At 37.8% G+C, this 23,241-nt stretch overlaps 1 protein-coding gene across 1 annotated transcript in view; it reads right to left on the reverse strand.

Annotated features, from left to right (window-relative positions):
* PPP3R1 (protein phosphatase 3 regulatory subunit B, alpha) overlaps nucleotides 1–23,241 on the reverse strand; it is a 60,842-nt gene that overhangs the window by 24,688 nt on the left and 12,913 nt on the right. The window contains exon 2 of the mRNA XM_041755043.1: nucleotides 6,185–6,224. Coding sequence (XP_041610977.1) covers nucleotides 6,185–6,224 — 40 coding nt within the window. The remainder of the gene's footprint in view (nucleotides 1–6,184; nucleotides 6,225–23,241) is intronic.

Here is a 23,241-nt window from a genome sequence, read left to right on the forward strand (position 1 = left end):
AAAAAAAAAGAATTCAGTTTCATTAACAGATACAATTCTATTAAGACTTTCTACTTTTGTGTCAGTTTTAGGTTTCTGTTTTTACAGAAATTTTCCCATTTAATCTAAGATGCAAAACTTTTTGGCATTAAATTCTTCATAATATTCCCTTGTTATTCTTTTAACATCTGTAGGATCTGTAATGATTTCAAATTCTTTTGTTACTAATATTGGTAACTGTTTTCTTTCTTCTAGAATGTTCCTTCAAAATGTTAATGCCGCATGTTCCACTGACTGCTTCCTACCTCATATAAAAGACATGACCAAAAACGATCCATCATTCTAGAAATCACTCAGGCATAGGAATGTTGTCCAAAAATGTCAAAAATAGCTGTACAGTTATAATAATCTTAAATTTTCTTAAAATTATTTCCAGCGGTAATTGAGCTTCAGAAGAAAATTTATCACAGAAAAGCCATGTAATGTAAATTGTTCAGAGAAACCTTGGAGATGAAAAACTCAAGATGAGGAAACAGACCCAGAGAGTTAAGATGCTCAATACTATAAAGCTTGATGGCAAAGCTGAGTGACAGGATTTCTTGAAATCCTTTCTGATCTGATTTCTCTTCCTATGTTAGTTCCATGTGAACAGTACAGAAGCTTAGGCTGAGAGACACTAAACACTGTTGTTCCTTTACCTGCATTTTCAGGCTAAATGTGGAGAAAAGGGAATAATAAGAATGCTCTCATTCCAGATAGATAAAAATCAAACAGTGTATTAATGAGATGTTCTCTAACATACATTACTGGCTTTCCTACTGAAGGTGTTTGTATTGATGCTGTTTTTCTCCTTTTGGTTTATCTATACTGTGGTTCTAATCAAAACAGGCAATAAGTACTGAAAAAAGCATGTATTTATAAGATCATAAAAACACAATGAATTTTCCCACTGCGATTAATAACCATGGCTTAAAAGTCACACTTTTTTAAACCCAAGTGTACACGTGTGGGTCAGTAACGTACCTTATTCAAAAGACAGATCTCTTAAAGATTTCCATTGTTTTGTAAGTCAAATCCAACCCCAACTCATTACATACTATATTCTCCAGGTTTTCCTCTTGTTTTTTATTTGTTCCTAATGTTATGTTGCATTTAAACACTTAGTTGCACTTTTCTTTAGCTTTGTACCACTCCCCATCCCAAGCTCCCCCCCAAAATATGGTATTTTCACTAAAGAATGGATATTTAAGAGTCTTTTTACTTGCAACACAAATATTCAAGACTTATTTATGGCTGCTCCAGAGTTCAATCTGGTTTATCATCTATAATGTGATACTATATATCCAGGGCTTTTTTTTTTTTTTTTTATTGACTTGCCTTTTACTTCAAGAAATTCCGAAAGAAGGGGATATGGAGGGAGGGAGGGCGGGCGAAGGTTCCAGGACACAATTTATATTATGGCTTTTCTTTCTTCTTGAAGACACTCTTCACAGACAATTCTGGCCTCCTGCTCTAATTTGTACCAACTGTTTTCTAGGCCCACTGGCATAGCTGTTATCCTGTGATTTTCACTGATGTCTGAGAGATTTCATTTCTTAGATCTCATTTTATATGTTCTTTAACTTCTATTTCATTTCTCTGGGTACATATTCAAGAACTTATGAAAGGTGCATTTCCCAAGCCCTTTAATTGCTGACAGTATCTTTAATTTGGTCCCAAACCTGAATAATCACTTAAGCTGGAACCAAATTCTGGATTTAAGAATTCAGAACTCCGAATATGTTCCTCCACTTGTTTCTAATATCTATTGGGGCTGCTAAGAAATCCAATGCCAACAGATTCCTTTTCTTTTTAGGCATTTTTTCCCCTTGCCTAGCAGCTTTTAGGTTTTTTCTTTCTACTCCTGGGATTTTAAAATTACAAAAGAAATTGAGACTAAATGTTAATCTTTTTTCATCTAAACTTGGTCATCAGAATGCTTTTTCAATCAGAAGATTTGATTTTTCAGGTGAGGAAATTTTTTTCTCCTATTTCACTGATTAGTTTTGCTATTTTACCTATTATATCCTTTGAAATTTCCCCTAGGCAGATGCTATTACTCACTGCATTTGTGCCCCAAATCTTTCCTTTTTTGTATATTTTTCCTTATCCTTTGCTCTAACATTTGGAAGGAGACCCAAGAATTCATCATACTTTTGCTAACTAGTTGGCTAGGCTTTTTCACCAGCTAAAGTAACTGATTTCTGCACACCAGCTACAAAATTATTCAAATCTGTAGTAGCCTATCACATTATTATACGTTATGGACTTCATTGTTAAAACCTCAGATTTGTAGGTGCTGACATACCAAAATTGGATAGCTAGCCCCTCACTTTTTCTTAAGACTACCTACCTAAAATCTTAAAAATATTTAGAAGCTAACAGAGACAATCCAGGGATCTTTTTAAAAGGTTACCTATAACAGTAAAACAAGGTAACAACTCAAAACCCAGATGTTCAAGTCATACACTATAGAGAGCTTTTCATCCCTCTCTCCATTACCCAGCTCTACAGTTTTACTCAAAGAAATCAAAATATAAGCAATTCCAACAAACTAGGTAAAAATAGAGTTCAGGATCACTAGATTAGTAAGTAAATGGTAAAGCACAACTGGTAGATTAAGAAACATGAACTATGTGATACATTTATAAATATTTTAATCGAGGTAATAAATCCAGAAATCAATTTCAAAGTTAATGACAAAGAAGTTTAATACTAAGTAGTATTCTGGAACAAAATGGGTTTTTTTTTTTTTTTTTTGAAGATTTTATTTATTTAAGAGAGAGCATGTGTGCATTTGTGAGAGAGGGGAGGGAACATGAGCACGAGTGGGGTGAGATGTGGGGAGTGGGCTGAGAGAGAAGCTAAGCAGGGAGCCCAACGTGGAGCTCAATTCTAGGACCCTGGGATCACGACCTGATTCAAATGCAGACACTTAACCGAGCTGAGCCACCGAGGCACCCCAAAGGAATAAAATGTTTTAACATATTTTTACCTGTATACACTCAAAATGAAATTTTTGATATTAAAAGAGTTTCCACCAAAGATTTCTGAGACGATGAATAAAGGTTTGAGGGTCACCCCTAAATCACTCCTTAAGACACACATTATTTAAAAATTGAACGGGGGGCTGCTGGGTAGCTCAGTCGGATAAGTGTCTGACTCTTGATTTTGGCTCAGGTCATCATCTCTGGGGCTCCCCACCTGCAGGCAGGCAGTCTGCTTGAGATTCTCCCCCTGACCCCCACCCCACTTGTGCATGCTCTCTCTAAATAAGTAAAATCTTTAAAACAAATACTGAATGGAATTAAGCTAGTCCAAATAAGGAGGAAAAAGGAATGCAAAAATGAAAGAGGAAATTAAATTAACCGTAGATTAACTTTTTCTCTGAAAAAGTCTTGTTCTCATAACAAAGAAAAACAATGATTCTCAGGGATATGAACACGTAAACTTCCCTGCGACAGTCTGATTGAGAGCAGAAATTAACAGCACAAAGTCAAGTCTCTACGCTTTCACGTCATCTGTATATTCTCAAACCAGAAACAAAATTGCATGAATCTAAGACTTTTTACGCAAAATGAGAGCAATGTCCTAAAAGCTAATGATGTCTTCAAGGTTTCTACAGATAGCTGTTTTTTTTTAAGGACATGCCTTCAGAATCTGCCAAGATCTTCATAGGTCACCTTCTAATGAAAGAAAATTGAGAAATCTTTTCAGATAAAAGATCTCTTGGGGCTTAGTCGGTTGGCCATCTGATTCTTGATTTCAGCCTAGGTCATGATGCTGGGGTCATGGGATAGAGCCCTGCAACAGACTCTACTCAGTGTCAAGTCTGCTTGGAATTCTCTCTCTCCCTCTCCCTCTGTCCCCACTCCCACTAATGCTCCTTCTCTAAAATAAATAAATTCTTAAAAAAAAAAAAAAAAAGATTTCTTTGTTTTCATCTATATTCAGTCTACAAAATAAGCCAGACCTATGTTTACCAATTTTATCAGAAACATTCAGAATTATACTGGTTTCACAAGCAGTAAAGACTAGCTAAAGCTGAGTTTCCACTCAAACTTCCAACTATTCCCCCATTAGTACTCTGCGTAAACTATCTAAAGTAGTATCTTGCACTCAGTCACTTTTCCAAGTTTTCAGGCCAAGTTACAACTAAGGTCTCGACTTTGAGCAAATCACCCCAGCACAGTATACATTTCCTAGCTCAGCCAGGTTAGCTAACAGACAACAAAAAGTCACAGTGGCCTACAGTAATTTAACTCAGTAAGAAGTGAACACTGAATTGAGAGACAAAAAAAAAAAAAAGAGAGAGAAAGAGAGAGAGAATAGCCCATCTTTGTACTGGATAAATTTTAAACAGCTTTCAAAACAACCTCCATGAAGCTTTTCTTAACATCCTTAGCCAAATTAATTTTCCCTCCTTAGAACCTTTGTTTTTATTTCTCATAATGGTTTACTTATACTGTAGTAATTCCTCTCAATAGCCAGACTGTAAGTACCGTGTGGGGCTTACTTATCTGTATATCACAGAGCCAAAGACAGTACCTTACAGAATAAAACAAAGAACCTTCTTGCTTATTTAAAAAGCACAATTTAAATACTAAAAGAACAAAACAGACAGTAACTACTTGAAGAGTGGAGAAGACCGCTCAAGGCTATGCCAATTACATAAGGCCTCATCAAGAACATAGAATTGAGGTGGTTTTTGGAGGGATGAGGAAGCATGACATCGTTTAACCTTAATGAGGAAACAAAAACTAACTTCCTAATACCTCTTTCCTATCAGAGCTGTAATCTCAACAGCCAATCCCAACTCTATTTGCAGCCTGAAGCCCATCTAATTACAGATTTCCAGACCTCTTTTTTGCTCACTAGCAACTGGAGAAATAATTATGCCACATGCTCGGGGCGCCTGGGTGGCTCAGTGGGTTAAGATCTGCCTTCAGCTCACGTCAGATCTCAGGGTTCTGGGATGAAGCCCTGCATCAATGCTCTGCGCTCAGTGGGGAACCTGCTTTTCTCTCTTCCACTGCCCCTCCCCTGCTTCTGCTCTCTCTCTCGCCCACTCTCTCCAATAAATGAAATCTAAAAAAAAAGTCACATCCTCAAACTAAACAGTAAGTGGCAAGGCACAATTCTGAGCAGAACCCTTTCAATTCTAAAGAGACTATAAAACTGACACGGGAACTTTTCCAGGGTAAGAATTACAGATCTAGGTAACACCTGGAGCACCAGTACCTAACTGCTCTAATCCTGATCGTCTTTCAAAGGTAGGTTAGACACTCCCAGAAGTGACAGTTCGCAAATCCAGAAGACCACTACAGTCTACAACAGGGTCTGGCACACTTTTTCTGTAACAGGCTAGGTAGTAAAGACTTTAGGCTTAGGGTACCATATGGTCTGTGTTACAACTATTCAGTCCTGCCACTGTCACATGAAAACAGCCACAGGCAAAATATAAGTAAACGGGCACAGCTATAGTCCAACAACACTTTATTAACAAAAACTCCCAGCAGGCAGTTTACCAACCCCTGGTCGCCAGTCATAATTAGGTTTGGTTTTGGTCAATTCTAGCAATATGCTGAGGTCACGATTTATACTTCTACCCTCTTACACAAGAGACTTTATGATTTTTATTTAAGCCCCTTGATCCCGACTGATCTAGAGTTTCTAAAACTGTCATTTTTCTTTCTTTTTTTTTTTGTCATTTTTCTTTCTTTACATTCTCCAGTACTGTCAGAAATGACCAGACCACCCATACTTTTTATACTCCTCATTCCCTGAGAAACCTCTTTTGCAATAGCTACTGGTCTACGGTGAAGTATTGCCTTCAATAAATACTTTATGTTACCAAAGGATAAATAAATTAGCCGTTTACTTGAAACTTTGTTAATCTGAATAACTTCTGTTGGGTTACTCCACTGAGATTTGAGGGTTAATCTGTAACTACAGCTTGGTGCAGATAATAAAGAACAACTTTATTTTTAAAAATTTCCCAACTCTTAATAACTTATAAAGACTAAAAGTCAAATTCATTATCCATTTTAAATAGTTAAGGGCTAACTTAGCTGTATAGATATATAGACGGACCTGACACGTATACATACATATATAGAGATGTGTAAATAAAAGACATTCTTGAAAACAAGAATATCTGACTTACAGTGTGAGCACATTTCCAACGGATAACTTGCCTCATTTCCCTAGAAAAAAGAAATAATAATTAGTCACAAATTTATTTAAAAGGTTACTTGAGTCCCAAAACATAGGGAAATAAGCCAAAAACCAAAGTACCTATAAATTACAGTTTTCAGATACAAAAAATTTTTACATAGTATGACAGAAAGAGTTCTTGAATCAAACAGACCTGAGTTGTGTGACTTACACAAACATTTGAGTAAAATTTATTTTAAATATTTTAATGCCCTAAATATGCTGAATACCCAATTGTAACATACTGAAGACTATCAATGCTCTAACTGAATTCAATTTGGGACAAAGTTCAGAAAAAAACTTCTCCTGTTACCTCTATTTTATTTATTTTTTTAAAGATTTATTTATTTATTCATGAGAGACACAGAGAGAGTCAGAGACACACAGGCAGAGGGAGCCAGGCTCCCTGCGGGAAGCCTGACGTGGGACTCGATCCCAGGATCCCTAGATCACTCCCTGGGCCAAAGGCACACGCTCAACTCTGAAGCCACCTGGGCGTCCCCAGTCACCTCTATTTTAATGAAGTTTTTCGGGACTGTAAAGCTCTTAGAAAAGAAGAGCTTCTTAGCATTTATACCTGCACTGAAACCATTTTCTATATGCTGCTCAACTAAAATAAGACAAATATTCATAAGAAAATGGGTCCAAAGTAAGACAGCCAATTCAAGCCTTTTTCTTGAGAAGTCTTATTTCATGAATAAAACTCCCAAGTTGATAATTTACCTGAATTCCTAACTTATAAAATATATAAAACCAACCATCTGTTTTCTATGCAGGATTCCATTTAAATTTATAGAAGGAAAAAAGAGCTCTAAAAAAAACTACAGACCTGGCCCAGAGTCTACATTTAATGAATTTTACTGAACTGAGCCCAGGGCAGTCAAGTACCTGGTGAATGATCATATCATTTGCTTAGTGATAAAACCAGGAGTAATTCTAAAACACTAAAAACTCCCAGTATAACAGACTCACATGATGTAAAAATCATGAAGATCTTTTAAAAGTCTATAGAATTTAGGGGCACCTGAGGTGGCTCAGTCGGTTAAGCATCCAACTCTTGATTTTAGCTCAGGTCATGATCTCAGTGTCATGGGATCCAGGCCTCATCATGCTCTGCACACAGCGTGGGGTCTGTTTGTCCTCATCTCTAATATAAATAATAAAATCTTGGGGAAAAAAAAAGTCTACGGGGACACCAGGTGGCTCAGCGGTTGAGTATCTGCCTTCGGCTCAGGTCATGATTCCAGGGTCCTGGGATCGAGTCCCACACCGGGCTCCCCACAGGGAGCCTGCTTCTCCCTCTGCCTGTGTCTCTGCCCCTCTCTGAGTCTCATGAATAAATAAATAAACTTTTTTAAAAAGTCTACAGATCCTTAAATAATTGAATTCTTAAAAATTCAGTGATAAAATCAGAATACCACACATCCTATGTTCATTCCGTTTACCTAATCTTGACCCTGTCTAGCAATGTGTACAATAGGATTAACATATGAATATACTTAGCAGAGCCTCAGAGGTTACTGAATACAGCCTGAAAAACATATTTTAGTCCGGTTCATTAGCTATAAGTTTGAGCTCTAAAAAAGGTTATCAGTAATTTTGCATCTTTAATTCTTCTGTTACCAATAATTAGCCTTTCCCTTGAAAATTATAGCAGATAACTACAATTTTCCAGAATTTCAGATTACTTTAAACATCAAATATATGTTAAAAATGGAAGAAATAGCAACCGTTAAGAAAACTTGATAGTAATGAACAGAGAGAGTTGTTTATTCCACCCCTTATTTAAGATTCTTACCATGATTCCTATCTTTTACTGCATCACATATTTCAAGCCTAAATTTTTTTTAACTATTTTTTAAAAAACCCCACACTGTATTAAAAGTATGTTTCTTGAGAGGCTCTCAAAAGAGTACAATGATACTCTGGATTGTCATTCTGAGTTGGGTTGGTCTTTTTTGTTTGGTTTGTTTTGGTTTGGGTTTTATTAACAATAATTAATTGATTAATTCTGTAATTGTCTTAAAAGTGAGGGCATGGAGCAGCTAACTGGCTGGCTCAGTCAGTAGAACATGCAACTCTTGATCTCAGGGTCATGAGTTCAAGCCTCACACTGGATGTAGAGATTACTTAAATAAAACTTAAAAAAAAAAAAAAGAAGTGAAGGCAAAAAGGGTTCTATGGTAGATTCAGGGAGAACTCTGAAACCAGGTCCAGGTTTCTTCAACTCACTGGCCTTTATATATTCTTTATAAATGATGCCATCCCTCCTTATCTATATCATTCCCAGCTGGCCAGCATCCACAAGCAGCAAGCACCAGCCCAGGTGAACCCTTCAGTGCTTTTCCACTAACAGTGAGTGAATGCCTCATCTGTCTCCTAAACTTAGAACTCATACCTCAACCTGTCTGATTTTGCGCCCAGCAAAAATATCTTTCAAAAAAATATGATTCAAAGCAAAATGCTTTCCCCCAGATAAACAAAAACTAAAAGAATTAAGCTCCAATACGCATGCGCTATAAGAAATATTGCAAGAAAATTCTTCAGGCAAAAAAAAAAAAAAAAAAAAAATGACATTAAATGGAAATGTGGACCTAGACCAAGAAATGAAGATCGCCAGAAATGGCAATTGTGGCTTTTTTTTTCTCATTTTTAAACATCTTTAAAATATAACTGACTGCTTAACACAAACACAGTAACAATGCATTCTAGAGTGTATAACGTGCTGCACAAGTAACATCTATGACAAGAGCAGCACCAATGTGAGACAGAAGAGTGATGTATGCTGTCAAGATCTTACAGTATGAGGGAAACATTCCAATGTTATTTGAAAGTACAGCATGATGTTAAAGATGTGTATTTTAAACCCTAGAGCAACCATTTCTAATAAAATGATGAATAAAATGGTATCATGAAGAATACTCAACCCAGAGGAGGCAGATAAATAGGAAAAAAGAAACAAAAAATGTGGAAAAAATAGGAAGTAAAATAGCAGGATAGCAGATTTAAATCTAAACATTCTGAAAATAATACAATGTTAATCATTCTAAAGCTACAATTAATAAGATGCGACTGTAGGGCGCATGGGTGGCTTAGCTGGTTAACTATCCAACTCTTGATTTTGGCTCAGGTCATGATCGGAGTCCTGGGAGGGAGCCCCATGTCTGGATCCCTGCTCAGTGGGGAACCCGCTTCTCTGTCTCTCCCTCTGCCCATACTCCCTGCTCACGCAAGCACACAGGAAGTCTTCTGTCTAAATAAATCTTAAACAAACAAAAAAAGATGCAATTGTATGTCATCTAGAAGAAGTCTACTTTTTTTTTTTTTAAAGATTTTATTTATCTATCCAGGAAAGACACACAGAGGGAGAGGCAGAGACACAGGCAGAGGCAGAAGCAGGCTCCCTGCAGGGAGCCCGATGCAGGACTTGGTCCCGGGGACTCCAGGACCACACACACCCAGGGCTGAAGGCAGCCGCTCAACTGCTGAGCCACCCAGATGTCCCAAGAAGCCTACTTTAAACAGAGGTTAGAGCTAGGTTAAAACTAAAAAGAAAGATATACCACACAGATATTAATCCAAAGAAAGATACAGTGGCTAGTAATACTAGATAACGTACAATTCAGAACAAGTAATATTACCAGGGATAAAGAGGGCTATTTCATAATGTTAAAAGAGTGGATTCAATAGGAGGATGTTAACAATCCTAAATATATTGTGATTTATAATAAGAATTATATTTGGTCTTCCTCTGTTTCTAGCACAAAGATCCTAAAACTCTTGGAATTTCTTAAATGAGAACTATATAAAAAGGTGTCTTTTCTTTTTTTTTTTTTTTTTTAAAGGTGTCTTTTCTGATGTTAAGGGGTGATGCTGAGAAAGAACCTAAAGATAGGGGCTGGTTGCAGGAGAATCAGCTATGTGATTAGAGGGTTGGAACTTTAGCTCCACTACCCTCCTTTAGGGGAGGAGGGTTTAGTGGATGAATTAATCACCAAATGCCAATGATTTAATCAGTCATGCTTATGTAATGAAGCCTTTCCATAAAAACCCATGAAAATCCAAAAGGAGGGATGCCTGAGTGGCTCAGTTGCTGAGCCTCTGCCTTTGGCTCAGGTCATGATCCCAGGGTCCTGGGATCGAGTCCCACTTCGGGCTCCCCAGAGGGAGCCTGCTTCTCCCTCTGCCTCTCTCTGCGTCTGTCATAAATAAATAAATAAATCGTAAAAAACAAAAAACTAGAAAAAGAGTAAGTTAAACTTAAAGCAAGAGAAATCACAAAGAAAAAAAAAAAAGAGAAATAAAATAGAAGTGGACAAACAAGAAAAATCAATAAAGACAAAAACCCATTTTTTGGAAAAGGTCAATAAGTAAACCCCCTCAGTCAAATCAATACAAACCCTAGAGACATTAAAATAATAATAAAGGAATTTTCTAAACAATGTTATGAAAACAGATTTTTACAACTTCGATGGACAAGTTTCTTGAAAGACAGAATATGACAAAACTGACTCAAGATAAAAAAAGAGAAGCCGAATAACTCTACAGCTATTAAAATACACTGAATTTGAGTTAAAAACTTTCTTATAAAGAAGACTACAGACCTGGCTGGCTTCACCAGTCAATTTGATCATATATTCGAAGTAAAAAACATGCCGCCTTAACTCATTTAATGAGGCCAGTATACCTTCGTACCAAAATCAGACAGAAACATTACAAAAAAGAAAACTATACTCTCCCACTTCTTCATGACAACCGACACAAAATCCTTAACAATATCTGAGCAAAATCGAGAAAAACATTTTAAAACATAAAATTGTTTCCTCATGACCAACTGAGGAATATCCCAGCATTGCAAGTTTGGTTTAATATTCCAAATCAATGTGATTCGCTACAGTAATGGACTAAAAAAAGAAAAAATACCATATGATCACCTCAACAGATACAATAAAAGCATCTGACAAATTTCAATATCCATTCATGATAGAATAAGAACCACAATCCAGCAAGCTAAGGATCTCCCTCAATCTATGAAGTCTATCTACAAAAAGCCTACAGCTGATATCATACTTAATGGTGAAAGACTAAATGCCTTCTCCCTAAGATCAGGAACAAGATAAAGCTATCTGCAGCAGTGCGGTAAGGCAAGCAAGAAGAAAAGAAGAAATAAAAGGCATACAGACTGGAAAGAGGAAGTTAAACTGCCTCTACTTGCAGATAACATGATTGTGTATGTATCTAAATACCAGACAAACTACAAAAGACTATCACAACTAAAAAATGAAGCAAAGTCACCCAAATCAAGGTGTATACAAAAATCAAATACATTTCCATATAGACCTACGTAGTCAATCTGTAAAAGGAACAATGTCGAAGGAGTTACACTATCTGACTTTAAGAGTAAGGCTAGTCACTAATAGAGTATTGGTGTAAGACCACACATAAAGATCAATGGAACAGAATAAAATGGGGGATCTCTGGGTGGCACAGCGGTTTGGCGCCTGCCTTTGGCCCAGGGCGTGATCCTGGAGACCCGGGATCAAATCCCACGTCAGGCTCCCAGTGCATGGAGCCTGCTTCTCCCTCTGCCTGTGTCTCTGCCTCTCTCTCTCTCTCTTTGTGTGACTATCGTAGATAAATTTAAAAAAAAAAAAAAATTAAAAAAAAAGAATAAAATGGAAAACACACACACAAGTGTTTTTGACAAAGGTGTCCAGGTTAATTCAATGGGGAAAAAAACCTTTGCAACAAATAATGCTAAAACAAATGGATATGGGTATTTTAAAAAGGAAAAGACAAAACACGAGTAGGTATTTTATAAAAGATAAAGACAGCAAATAAGATGAAAAGATGTTTCACATCATTAGACATTAGCGGAATGCAAATTAAAATTAGATGAAATATTTGCAACTAGTATATATACGCCCGGAATTTAGAAACTGACATACCAAATGCTCCTGAAGATGCAGCGCAGACGGTTACGTGCTAGGCAGGGTTCTCAGATGCCCCCCACCCCCACCCCCGCGACACTCCCAGGCCTAGGTGTGCAAACGGCTCTTCCCGGTTACTCAAATACTAAGGCCTAGGGACTGGCTCAAAGGGACTGTGTACATGTAATTAAGGTGCCACACCCGCTGACCTTGGTACGATTATTCAGGTGGGTCTGCTCTAATCATAAGAGCCTTTTAGAAGCAAAGGGTGGACATCGGAGATTCAAACCCAGAGAATTCAGGACGAGGGAGCGTACCACACGCCACCGAACAGGCCACTGCACGCAGGCAGCTTCTAAGGGCGAGAGGCCTCCAGCGCACAGTGAACCAGGGAACGGAGACCGCGATCGTGCCACAGCTAGACACTGAATTCCCCCAACAACCTAAACGAGCTCAGAACAGAATCCTCCCCAAACCCTCCAGACTAGAGCTCACTCTGACCCACACCTGAGCTGCAGCCTTGAGTCCCTGCAGAGAACTTCTGACTTACACAACTATGACACTGTCACTAGGCCCTGTTTCAAGCCCCTAAGTTAACGGTCATTTGTAACACAGCAACAGAGGTCAACACCCAGACACACGGTATATGTGGCCAGAGGTAAAAATGTTGACATAATGTGTGTGGGTGAAGATACGGAGCAAATGAAATTTTTATACATTGCTGGTGGGAACCCCAAATGACAAAGCCATTTTGAAGAACAGTCTGATGGATTCCCATCAGCGAGTTTAACATGACACTCAAAAATGAAAACATGCCCATGCAAAGATCTGTACATGTAAGTCCACAGAAGCTTTGTTAACAGCCCAAGGAGGAAACAACCTAAGTGTCCGTCAACCATCAAATGGGTCAACTGGTGTATCTGGACACTGGAGTACTACTGAGGAAGAGGGAAGACACCCGATACACACAACATAAATCGGTCTCAAAAGCAGTCAGTGAAAGAAGCTGGATACAAAAGGTTACCTGCTGCATGATTCCGTTTGTAAGTACTTTTATTTATTTATTTTTGTTTAAAGACTTTATTTATTCGTGAGAGACACGGGGAGGGGAAGAGGGAAGGAGAGACAGACAGACACAGACAGAGGGAGAAGCAGGCTCCATGCAGGGAGCCCCACGCGGGACTCAACCCCAGGACCCCGGGGTCACACCCAGGCCCACACCCTGGGCTGAAGGCAGGCGCTCAACCCCTGAGCCACCCAGGGATCCCTGTCTATAAGTACTTTTAAAAAAGGCAAACTACAGTTACCAAAAGATCAGGGGTTGCCAGAGGTTAAGAGGGTCAGTGAAAAGGGGTACTGGTAACATTTAAAGGTGACAGAAATGTTTACACATCTTGATTGTGGTGGTGCTTACAAAACTGTCATGACATTAACAATACACTTAAAATTTGTTATATGTAAGTTATACCTCAATAAAGCTGATTTTTTAAAAAAATTTGAGAGAAAGCATCCACATGTGTGCGTGCACAGCAGGGAGAGGGGTGGTGGGGAAGGGGAGGGAGACAGAGCTGGAGCAAGCATGTGGAGCCCCACACAGGGCTCCTTGACCTTACAGCCCATGAGCTCACGACCTAAGCCAAAACCAGGAGTTGGATGCTCAACCGACTGAGCCTCCCAGGTGCCCCTAAAGCTTATTTTTTAAAAACTCAATAGGAGTCTCAGATATAATGGAATTACTTTAGGACTCATAGATTTAAGTCTCTAGTTAAGAAAAAACATTTCAAATAAAAAATATAAGTTTCTCATCACTTTCTTTAAAATAACGTTTCCTATCATACTACTATTCACATATCAAGTATATGGATTTTTGTTTTTGTAACTTACAGACTCATTTCAAGGTAGCAAATTACATATTTTTAGATTAATCTTACAGTATCATAAGGAACCAGAAACTTAAGTAATCTTGATCCTTTACTTAGTCCCCTTCTCAGATATTAAATTCCATGAGGGCAGCAACGGTTTTATTATCTTTTGCAACCCCTTGCCGGATTTAACACTGTCCTAAATCCATGCAAGAAGTATTCTATCGGTGCACATAAAAATCCAGATAGCCTTCAGGAACCTCGTTTAAGTGGCTTGTTACGCACCAATGTGTTACAGAACATGGTTAGATTCAGGGCATCTTAGGAGATTCTCTAAGTTCTTAAAAGTTCATTTACTAAGGAACTTTGGGTTTCTGCTTTCCTTAATGCTCACCTGTCATGAGTTATCTATTAAGCATATGGATGTCCAGACACGTTAAATAAGCAAGCAGAGGAGCCTATAGCCCAGTAAGGCCACGCTGTCCCCTCTTCAAGTCTACTGAAGACAAGGGTCCACATATTCTGACAGCAGGCCCTTTGAAAATCGTCTAAACTTTACCGTATGCATCTACAAAATTTATTTTTATTCTCTCACATCAAGACATTTCAGGATCAAAGTAACTCTAAACAAAGTGAGATGAAAGAGATCCAAAAATACTTTCTTCATTTCTTTGCCAGAAAATTTCTTTAGAAATTATATTCCTATTCCTCCAATCAAAACTGGTAATCATATGGTAAGTTTTTAAAATACTAAATAATGTGGACTTGAAGAAAAAGAATCCAAATGTCTTCATCTGCTTAAAGACAGAGTTTGCCAACTTCCCACAGTTATGGGAATTATTATAAAGAAATCTATTAATTTCTTGGGTAAAATGACTGACCATCTTAATACTTGTTCTAGAACAGACATCCACCCTTTGCTCTCAGGAGTACAAAGCAAGGGGCACCTGGATGGTTCAGTGGTTGAGCGTCTGCCTTCAGCTCAGGTAATGACCCCGGGGTCCCGGGATCGAGTCCTGCATTGGGCTCCCTGCAGGGAGCCTGCTACTCCCTCTGCCTCGGTCTCTGCCTGTGTCTTTCATGAATTAATAAAATCTTAAAAAAAAAAAAAAAAAGTACAAAACAATGTGTGAAACTGCGGATGGATAAACTGGGGGCAAAGAAATGAACAGATCAAAGGATAGAAGCAAGAGATAAAAATCACTGATACCAGCAGATTCCAAGGCCAAGTCTCCCTCCCTATCAAGGGAGTTCACAAGTATCCCTCCCTGTAGACATGGACTTCTCCATAAAGGAAGTAAGAAAGTTTGACTAGATGAGTTCAAAGGGTCCTTCCAGCTGTACCGTTTCTGACGACAGCAAAGATGCTAGAGGAGGATAGTGAAGGGAGGAAGGAGAACACAGGGGAGACCAAGAAGCCCTTTACAGCATCCTGTGAACTCAGGAGACCAAAGTTTACCAATAGAGGATGCTTCACTTATATTCCGTTCCTTTGTGGGCAGTACAGCAATCGGCACAAGACAAGAAATGGCAGGGGCACCTGGGTGGCTCAGTCAGTTCGGCGTCTGCCTTCCCGCCTTCAGCTCAGGCCATGCTCACAGCGCCCTGGGACCGGACCCCACATCGGGCTCCCAGCGCAGCGGGGAGTCTTCTTCTTCCTCTCCCCCTGCCCCTCACTCATGCGCTCTCGCCCTCTCATACAGAGGCTCAAATGAAACTTATTTTTTTAAGGCAGTAAATCTCAGAAGCAGAAATTGTTAGCAATACAAATCAAACATGACCTTGGTTATGGCAACAAATCTGGTACCAGGGATACTGTGGACACTCTATAAAAATTAGTTATGATGTCATCATGCGGGAAAAATGTTAACACAGAATACCACTGTCAAACAGTGACGAGTTTTCCAGAAGAAGTAACATCTGTACCTGTCAAATTATTTCAGGAGGAAAACAAAACCCCGAAGTTTTCTAGCCTGATAAATGCTGTCAAAACTATACTCTGTACCTTTACCTAGCAAATGTTTGAAGGTACATAATACGTTAACTAGCTTAAAGCTCCTACTGCATAAAAATATAAAGATCCTACTGCCTGATAGGACCTGAAATAGCAGTGTCTATTACTCAATCTCACCGTTTAAAATTTATCTTTTAAATAATATCTAACCTAACCAATCCTACTCTTCTTTTCTACCCAAGATCAAACTCGGTTTTTGTATTTTTATCTTGTCTCCTTCGATCTTGAGGATTTATTCTAGTTTTTGGCTCTTGTAGATTTCCCACAATTTTCTATGTAGACAATCATATCATCTGCAAATAGGGAGTTTTTCTTCTTTTACAATCTTTATTTTTTTTCTTGCCTTATTCCACTGGGTAAAACTTTCACCACTAGGTTTAAAGAGCCGTTTAAGAGCAGGTATTTGTTACTGATCTGATAGGAAAAGCACTTGGTCTTTGCCATTAAGTATAATGGCACCTACAGATTTGTACAGTCTCTATCCAACTGAGTTAGTTCCCCCTACATATCTATTTTTATCTTTTTTTTTTTTAAGAAACTATGAATTGGTCCTGAATTTTATTAAATGTCTTTTCCATCAAATTATGTGATCACATGATTTTTATACTGAGTTTCAAATAGTGAAACAGCTGTGCATTTCATCAGTGACAGGACAGTGCAATATCTAATACTAGTTATTAGTATAAATAATAATACTCGGTAATAGTATTCCAACTTTTTTCCCCATAGTGCTTAATTTCCTTAAAATTTTTGGATATACACTGATGTGGGAAAATTGACAGTTTTTGCATTATTTTCCAGGGGGGTATCAAGGTAATAGAGACTATTCAAATTATCTATTACATATTGGGTGAAGGGTGGTAGTTTGTATTTTTCAAGAAACTAGTCCATTACATCACAGTTGTCAAAATTATGTCTTTAGAACCGGCTCTTCACTGATTTTCTGGTTTTTGTCTTCAATTCCACTGATTTGTTATCTCTATTTGCTTTTTTTTTTCTTTAAAGATTTTTATTTATTCATGAGAGAGAGAGAAAGAGAGAGAGAGACAGGCAGAGGGAGAAGCAGGCCCCATGCAGGGAGCCCGATGCGGGACTCGATCCCTGGTCTCCAGGATCATGCCCTGGGCCGAAGGCAGGCGATAGACCGCTGAGCCACCCAGGGATCCCCTGCTTCTTTGCTTTGGGTAGATTGTGCTTCTCTTTTTAATTTTTCTTCTTCAGGTTTTTGAGATGGGAGCTCAAGATTATCTACACTTTTTTCTAAAATATAGTTGCATTTAGTACTTTAAGTTTCCTTCTCAGCAGTGCTTTACCCACATCCCACAAACTTCAGTGGTTGTATTCTTCTGGTTTTATTCACTACAGTTATTCTATGAGACATACAAAATACTTACTAATATTTTTAAGTTATCACCAAAATATGCTTTTTTTATATTTGTAAAGTAAATCCCCTTTTGTAATTTCTTTGAAAAAATGTATTAATTTCTAAACAACTGTTATATAAATTGTAAACATAGTCCATTCGCCAATTAACCTTCCTCTTTATGCCAAACCAGAATTTTTCCAGGACTGAGACTGAGTGTATGTCCAAAAAGTTAAAAATTCCTTACAAAGTGTTGGATACACTGTAAGCAATTAATAAAAGGAAGGATTTAAGAATAAGATCTCATTCCCAAAAGCTGTAAGACACCTCTCAAGTAGCAACAGACACATGACAAAAGCTTTATTTTATTTTTTAAAATATTTTATTTTATTTTATTTTATTTATTTATTCATGAGAGACAAAGAGAGAGAGGCAGAGACACAGGCAGAGGGAGAAGCAGGCTCCATGTAGGGAGCCTGACGTGGGACTCGATCGGAGATCTCCAGGATCACGCCCTGGGCTGAAGGCAGGCACTAAACTGCTGAGCTACCTGGGCTGCCCGACAAAAGCTTTATCAAAGCAGAGATCTTTCTGAAAGTCTGGGTTGGCAAAAACAAAAACTTTACTTCTAACAATGACATTATTTTCATCAAATTAAGACAATTTTTAAAAAGAATTTATTTATTTGACAGAGAAAGCACAAGCAGGCGGAGAGACAGAGGGAGAGGGAGAAGCAGACTCTGAGCTGAGGAGGAAGCCAGACACAGGGCTTGATCCCAGGACCCTGGGATTACAGTAGATCTTATTAATATTAACGTCAGTAACCACAACAATCATAATTTTTTTTCTTGTGATGACAACTTTTAACGTCTATTCTTAACAACTTTCAAATAATATAGCATTAACTGTAAGTCACCATGCTGTATTATTTCATGAGTTCCTTTATTACTAAGTTTGTATCTCTTGACCACCTTCACCCATTTCACCCACCCATCTCCTGCCTCTGGCAACTACCAATCTATTCTCTGTATCTATTAAATTCAGTTTTGGGGTTTTTTTGTTAATATTCCAGAAGTGAGATACAGTATTTGTCCTTCTCTCTTATTTCACTTAGCATAATGCCCTGAAGATCTAACCCCGTTGCTGCAAATAGCAAGATTTCCTTCTTTTTTATGACTAATATCCCATGACATATATACACACTGTATTTTCTTCATTCATATCCATCCACTGATGGACACTTAGTTTGCTTCCATGTCTTGCCTATTGTAAATAAAGCTACGATGAACAGGACAGTGCAAACATCTTTTAGTGTTTGAATTTCCTTCAAATTCCAGAAGTGGAATTCCTGGATCATATAGCAATTCTATTTCTAATTTTTTCAAGAAACTTCATACTGTTTTCTATAGTGGCTGCACCAATTTATATTCCCACCAAGAGTGCACAAGGGATCCCTTTTCTCCACATCCTTGCCAGTACTTGTCATTTGACTTTTTGATAACAGCCATTCTAACAGGCGGGAGGTGATATCTAACTATGGTTTTAATTTGCATTTTCGGGATGATCAGTGATGCTAAGGATCTTTTCATCTACCTGTTAGCCATCTGTATGTCTTCTTTGGAAAAATGTCTATACAGATCCTCTTTTTATAAAACTGGACTGTCATTTTGCTATTGAGCTGTAGAGCTCTTTATATATTGCAGACAATAACCCCTTATCAGATACAGGATTTATATTTTTCCCATTCAGTAGGTTTCCTTTTCATTTTGTTGACTTTCCTTTGCTGTGCTTTTTATTTTGATGTAATACCAATGGTTTATTTTTCCTTTCTTGCCTTTGCTTTTGGTGTTTAATCCAAAAAACCATCAAGACAGATGATGTCAAAGAACTACTGCCTCAATTTTCTTCTAATTTTATGGCGTTAGGTCTAATGTTCAAGTCTTTAATCTATTTTGAGTTGATTTTATATCTGGTGTAAGATAGCGGTCCAGCCTCATCCTTTTGCATATGTCTGTCTAGTTTTCTGAACATCATTTACTGAAGAGGCCATCCTCTCCCCACCCTCTGTCATAAATTGACCTCATATGTGCAGGTTTATTTCTGGGCTTTCTATTCTATTCCACTGGTTTATGTGTTTTTATGCCAATACCATATTACTTTGATTACTATAGCTTTGTAAGGGTTTGGTTTTTAAAATAATAGCTTTATTGAAATGTAATTCACAACCTATACAATTCATCCATCTGAAGTGGATGGTTTTTAGTACATTTACAGTTGTGCAGCCATTACCAGAATCAAATTCCTCACACCAAAAAGCAAGCCCATATCCACTGAGGCATTCCTCATCTCCCTCACTCATCTCACCATTCTACTTTCTGTTTCTTCATATTTATCTATTCTGAATATCATATAAAATACAACCATACAGTATGTGTTCCTCAGTAACCAGAGCTTCTTTTACCTAGAATATTTTCAAGGGTCATCCACATAGTACAGCAAGAATCAATACTTCTGTTTTAATGCCATATAATATTTTGTTGTATGTATATACATTTTATTTAATCTGTGCACATTTGGACTGTTTCCTCTTTATTTTTTTTTAATACTTTATTTATTTATTCGTAAGAGACAGAGAGAGGGACAGCGATAGAGAGAGAGGCAGAGACACAGGCAGAGGGAGAAGCAGGCTCCCTGCAGGGAGCCCAATGTGGGACTTGATCCTGGGACTCTGGGACACAACCGCTGAGCCACCCAGGCGTCCCCTCTTTTTTGGCTATTATAAATAATACTGCATAAACATTCATGTACAAGTCTTTCATTTCATTTCTTACAGGTATACACTAGAAATGGTTATATAGGTTCTGTAACTCAAGTTATATAGCAACTCTATGTTTAACATGCTGAAGAACTGTTTTCTAAAGCAGCTACAATATTTACATCGCCACAAGCAATGTTCAGAAGATTCTGATTTCTCCATATCTTCACCAACACTTATCTGGTCTTTTTGGTTATAGCCATGCTAGTGGGTATGAAGTGGTAGCTCTTTGTGGTTTTGATTTGCACTTCCCTAATGATACGGAGCATCTTTTCATATGTTTATGGACAATTGTTGACCTTCTCTGGAAAAATGTCTGCTCAGATCTTTTGCTCATTTTTTCATTGGTTGTTTTTTTATTGCTGAATTGTAGGAATTCTTTAAACATTCTGGACTGAAGTTTCTTATAGAACCTGTGATTTACAAAAATTTTATCCCAGAGGCATCTGGGTGGCTCAGTGGTTGAGTGTCTGCCCTGCTGGGGTCCTGGGATTGAGTCTCTGCATCAGGCTCCCTGCAGGGAGCCTGCTTCTCTCTCTGATTATGTCCCTCCCTCTCTGTGTGTGCCTCTGATGAGTAATAAAAATCTTTAAAAAAAAAAAAAAAAAACCTAATTTTCATTACCTACAATCACATCATTTTCACCGACTTTTGTTCAGAATACCAAATAAAATACTGAAGTTGTTTTTACTACATAAGGCCTAGGCTCTGGTGATAGAAGGTAACCTAGGGACAATTTCTAAGAGCTGCCTTGAAGGAAGGTGGTCAGAAAGTACAAACTTCCAGTAACAAGAGAAATACGTATTAGAGATATAATGATGACCAGAGCTAATGCTGCTATTTGATATATATGAAAACTGTTAAGAGTTCTCATCACAAGGAGAAAAAAATTATTTTTCTTCTCTTTTTACTGTATCTATAGGAGATGATGGATGTTAAATGAACCTATTGTGTCATTCATTTCATAACATACATGAATCAAACATCACACTGTAAGCCTTAAACTTACACTGATGTTATGACAATTATTTCTCAATCAACAGAGGGCAAGTGGGAGAGGAGGATGCACTTAACTGCCAGAGTGAGAAATTTGTGCTCTTTTTCTGGTGTGCAAGAAATACAGAAAATACAATGGACCTTAAGAAAAAATCTGTAATGAGACTTGCAATCTAATAAAAAGAGACACTTGAGGAAGTGCTCCCCGCTTCTCTGCAGGCAGATGTTGGTGTCTAAAATTGCAGTGGCCCTCTTCAGACAAGTGGAGCTTTAATGTAAAGTGGATCTATGCCCCTGATGAAACTAGGTCAACTGCTGAACCACCCTGTAACTCTCTGATTCTAGGCTTCTCAGTTTGTGAAATAATACATTCCTTATTATTTAGGCCACATTTAGTTGGGTGGGTATTCTGTTACTTATAGCCCAACACTCAGATACATGTGCTACTTTGTTAAAAATTACTGGATAGAAAGCTACACAGAAATCACAGAAGCATGAAATGATTATGAAACTCAGATCTTCCAAAAATACAAATACTAGTTTTTACTACATTAATTTTTAAAAATTTAAACAGCAGGGCACCTGAGTGGCTCAGCTGGTTAAGCATCCAACTCTTGGTTTCAGCTCAGGTCATGATCTCAGGATTGTGAAATCCAGCCCCGCATCGGGTTCTGCACCAGGTATGGAGCCTGCTTAAGATTCTCTGTACTCTTCTCCCCCTCCACTACTCCTCATGCACTCTCTAAAATAAATAAAATTATAGCATTCTCTCAGCATTTAATTGTTTGACACGGTCTATGAGTCAAGTGTGACCCAAACGAGTAATAGGATGTCCAAACAGCCGCTACATGTCAAGTTCAAACTAGGCAAGCAGAGTGATCAGAAGAAATTTAGCACCTTATAATAGCTCTACTGAAACATATTCACGTGTATGTGTTTGTATATATATATATAAAGAGAGAGAGAGAGAGAGAGCATATATACTGTATTCTAATTTTATATATACACGTATATGTACATATACACTATATTGTATTACAATATTTTCTTCCACATGCTTGACTCAGTCTGCTGTGAAGTCTTTGGGAGCTATGTCTTTTTTTCTTTCATCTTTGTAACGCTAAGTTTTATAGCTGTAGTAGGCAAACATAAGTGTTTGGTAAATTAAGAAATCAAAGATTTTTTTTTTTTATTAATTTTTTTTTTTTTTAATTTATGATAGTCACAGAGAGAGAGAGAGGCAGAGACACAGGCGGAGGGAGAAGCAGGCTCCATGCACTGGGAGCCCGACGTGGGATTCGATCCCGGGTCTCCAGGATCGCGCCCTGGGCCAAAGGCAGGCGCCAAACCGCTGCGCCACCCAGGGATCCCAGAAATCAAAGATTTAGAGTAACAGTTTCACTTTATCAGCTGTTCTAGAATATATCTAGTACAAAAACGTTATGTTAGATCAGCCTAAGTAAATAAAAATGTTATTTATAAATTGAGTCTCCTTTATTTATGAAAAAGTCTACTTACTCCTTAATGAATAACATTCTCACATGCAACTGATAATTTACTCAGATACATAAAAGTATCTCCAAGCATAAGAGAAATCCTTTAACTTTTAGAATCAATACTTTGCTTTCCAATAGCTTTCCCATTGTGCTAATGCACTTGAGCTTTGTAATTGTTTATTCATAAGACTTTCAAAGACCTCCCTAGCCCTAGACGATAAATATAACTAACCTAGTTGCATTTTGCTGGCTTCCCAAGCCAGCAGAAAAAAAATGTCTACTTATACCTATCCATTATTTACATTCATATTCCATGAGAGATATTACAATGGGAACTAGCTTTACAAAAATGAGTAAAAATGCATCCCTTACTTTAGAGGATCCCACAGGTAAGGGGAGGCAACTAAACACAATGAAATATGGTATGTACTATCATGAAAACTATCTATGAATGACCATTAATTGCTGGAGGGAGTTGGGAAAGTTTTCATAGAATGCCACTAGAATAGGATCTTAACGTTTGTGGGACAA

Source organism: Vulpes lagopus, chromosome 5 (genome assembly GCF_018345385.1).
Source record: "Vulpes lagopus strain Blue_001 chromosome 5, ASM1834538v1, whole genome shotgun sequence".
NCBI lineage: Eukaryota > Metazoa > Chordata > Mammalia > Carnivora > Canidae > Vulpes > Vulpes lagopus.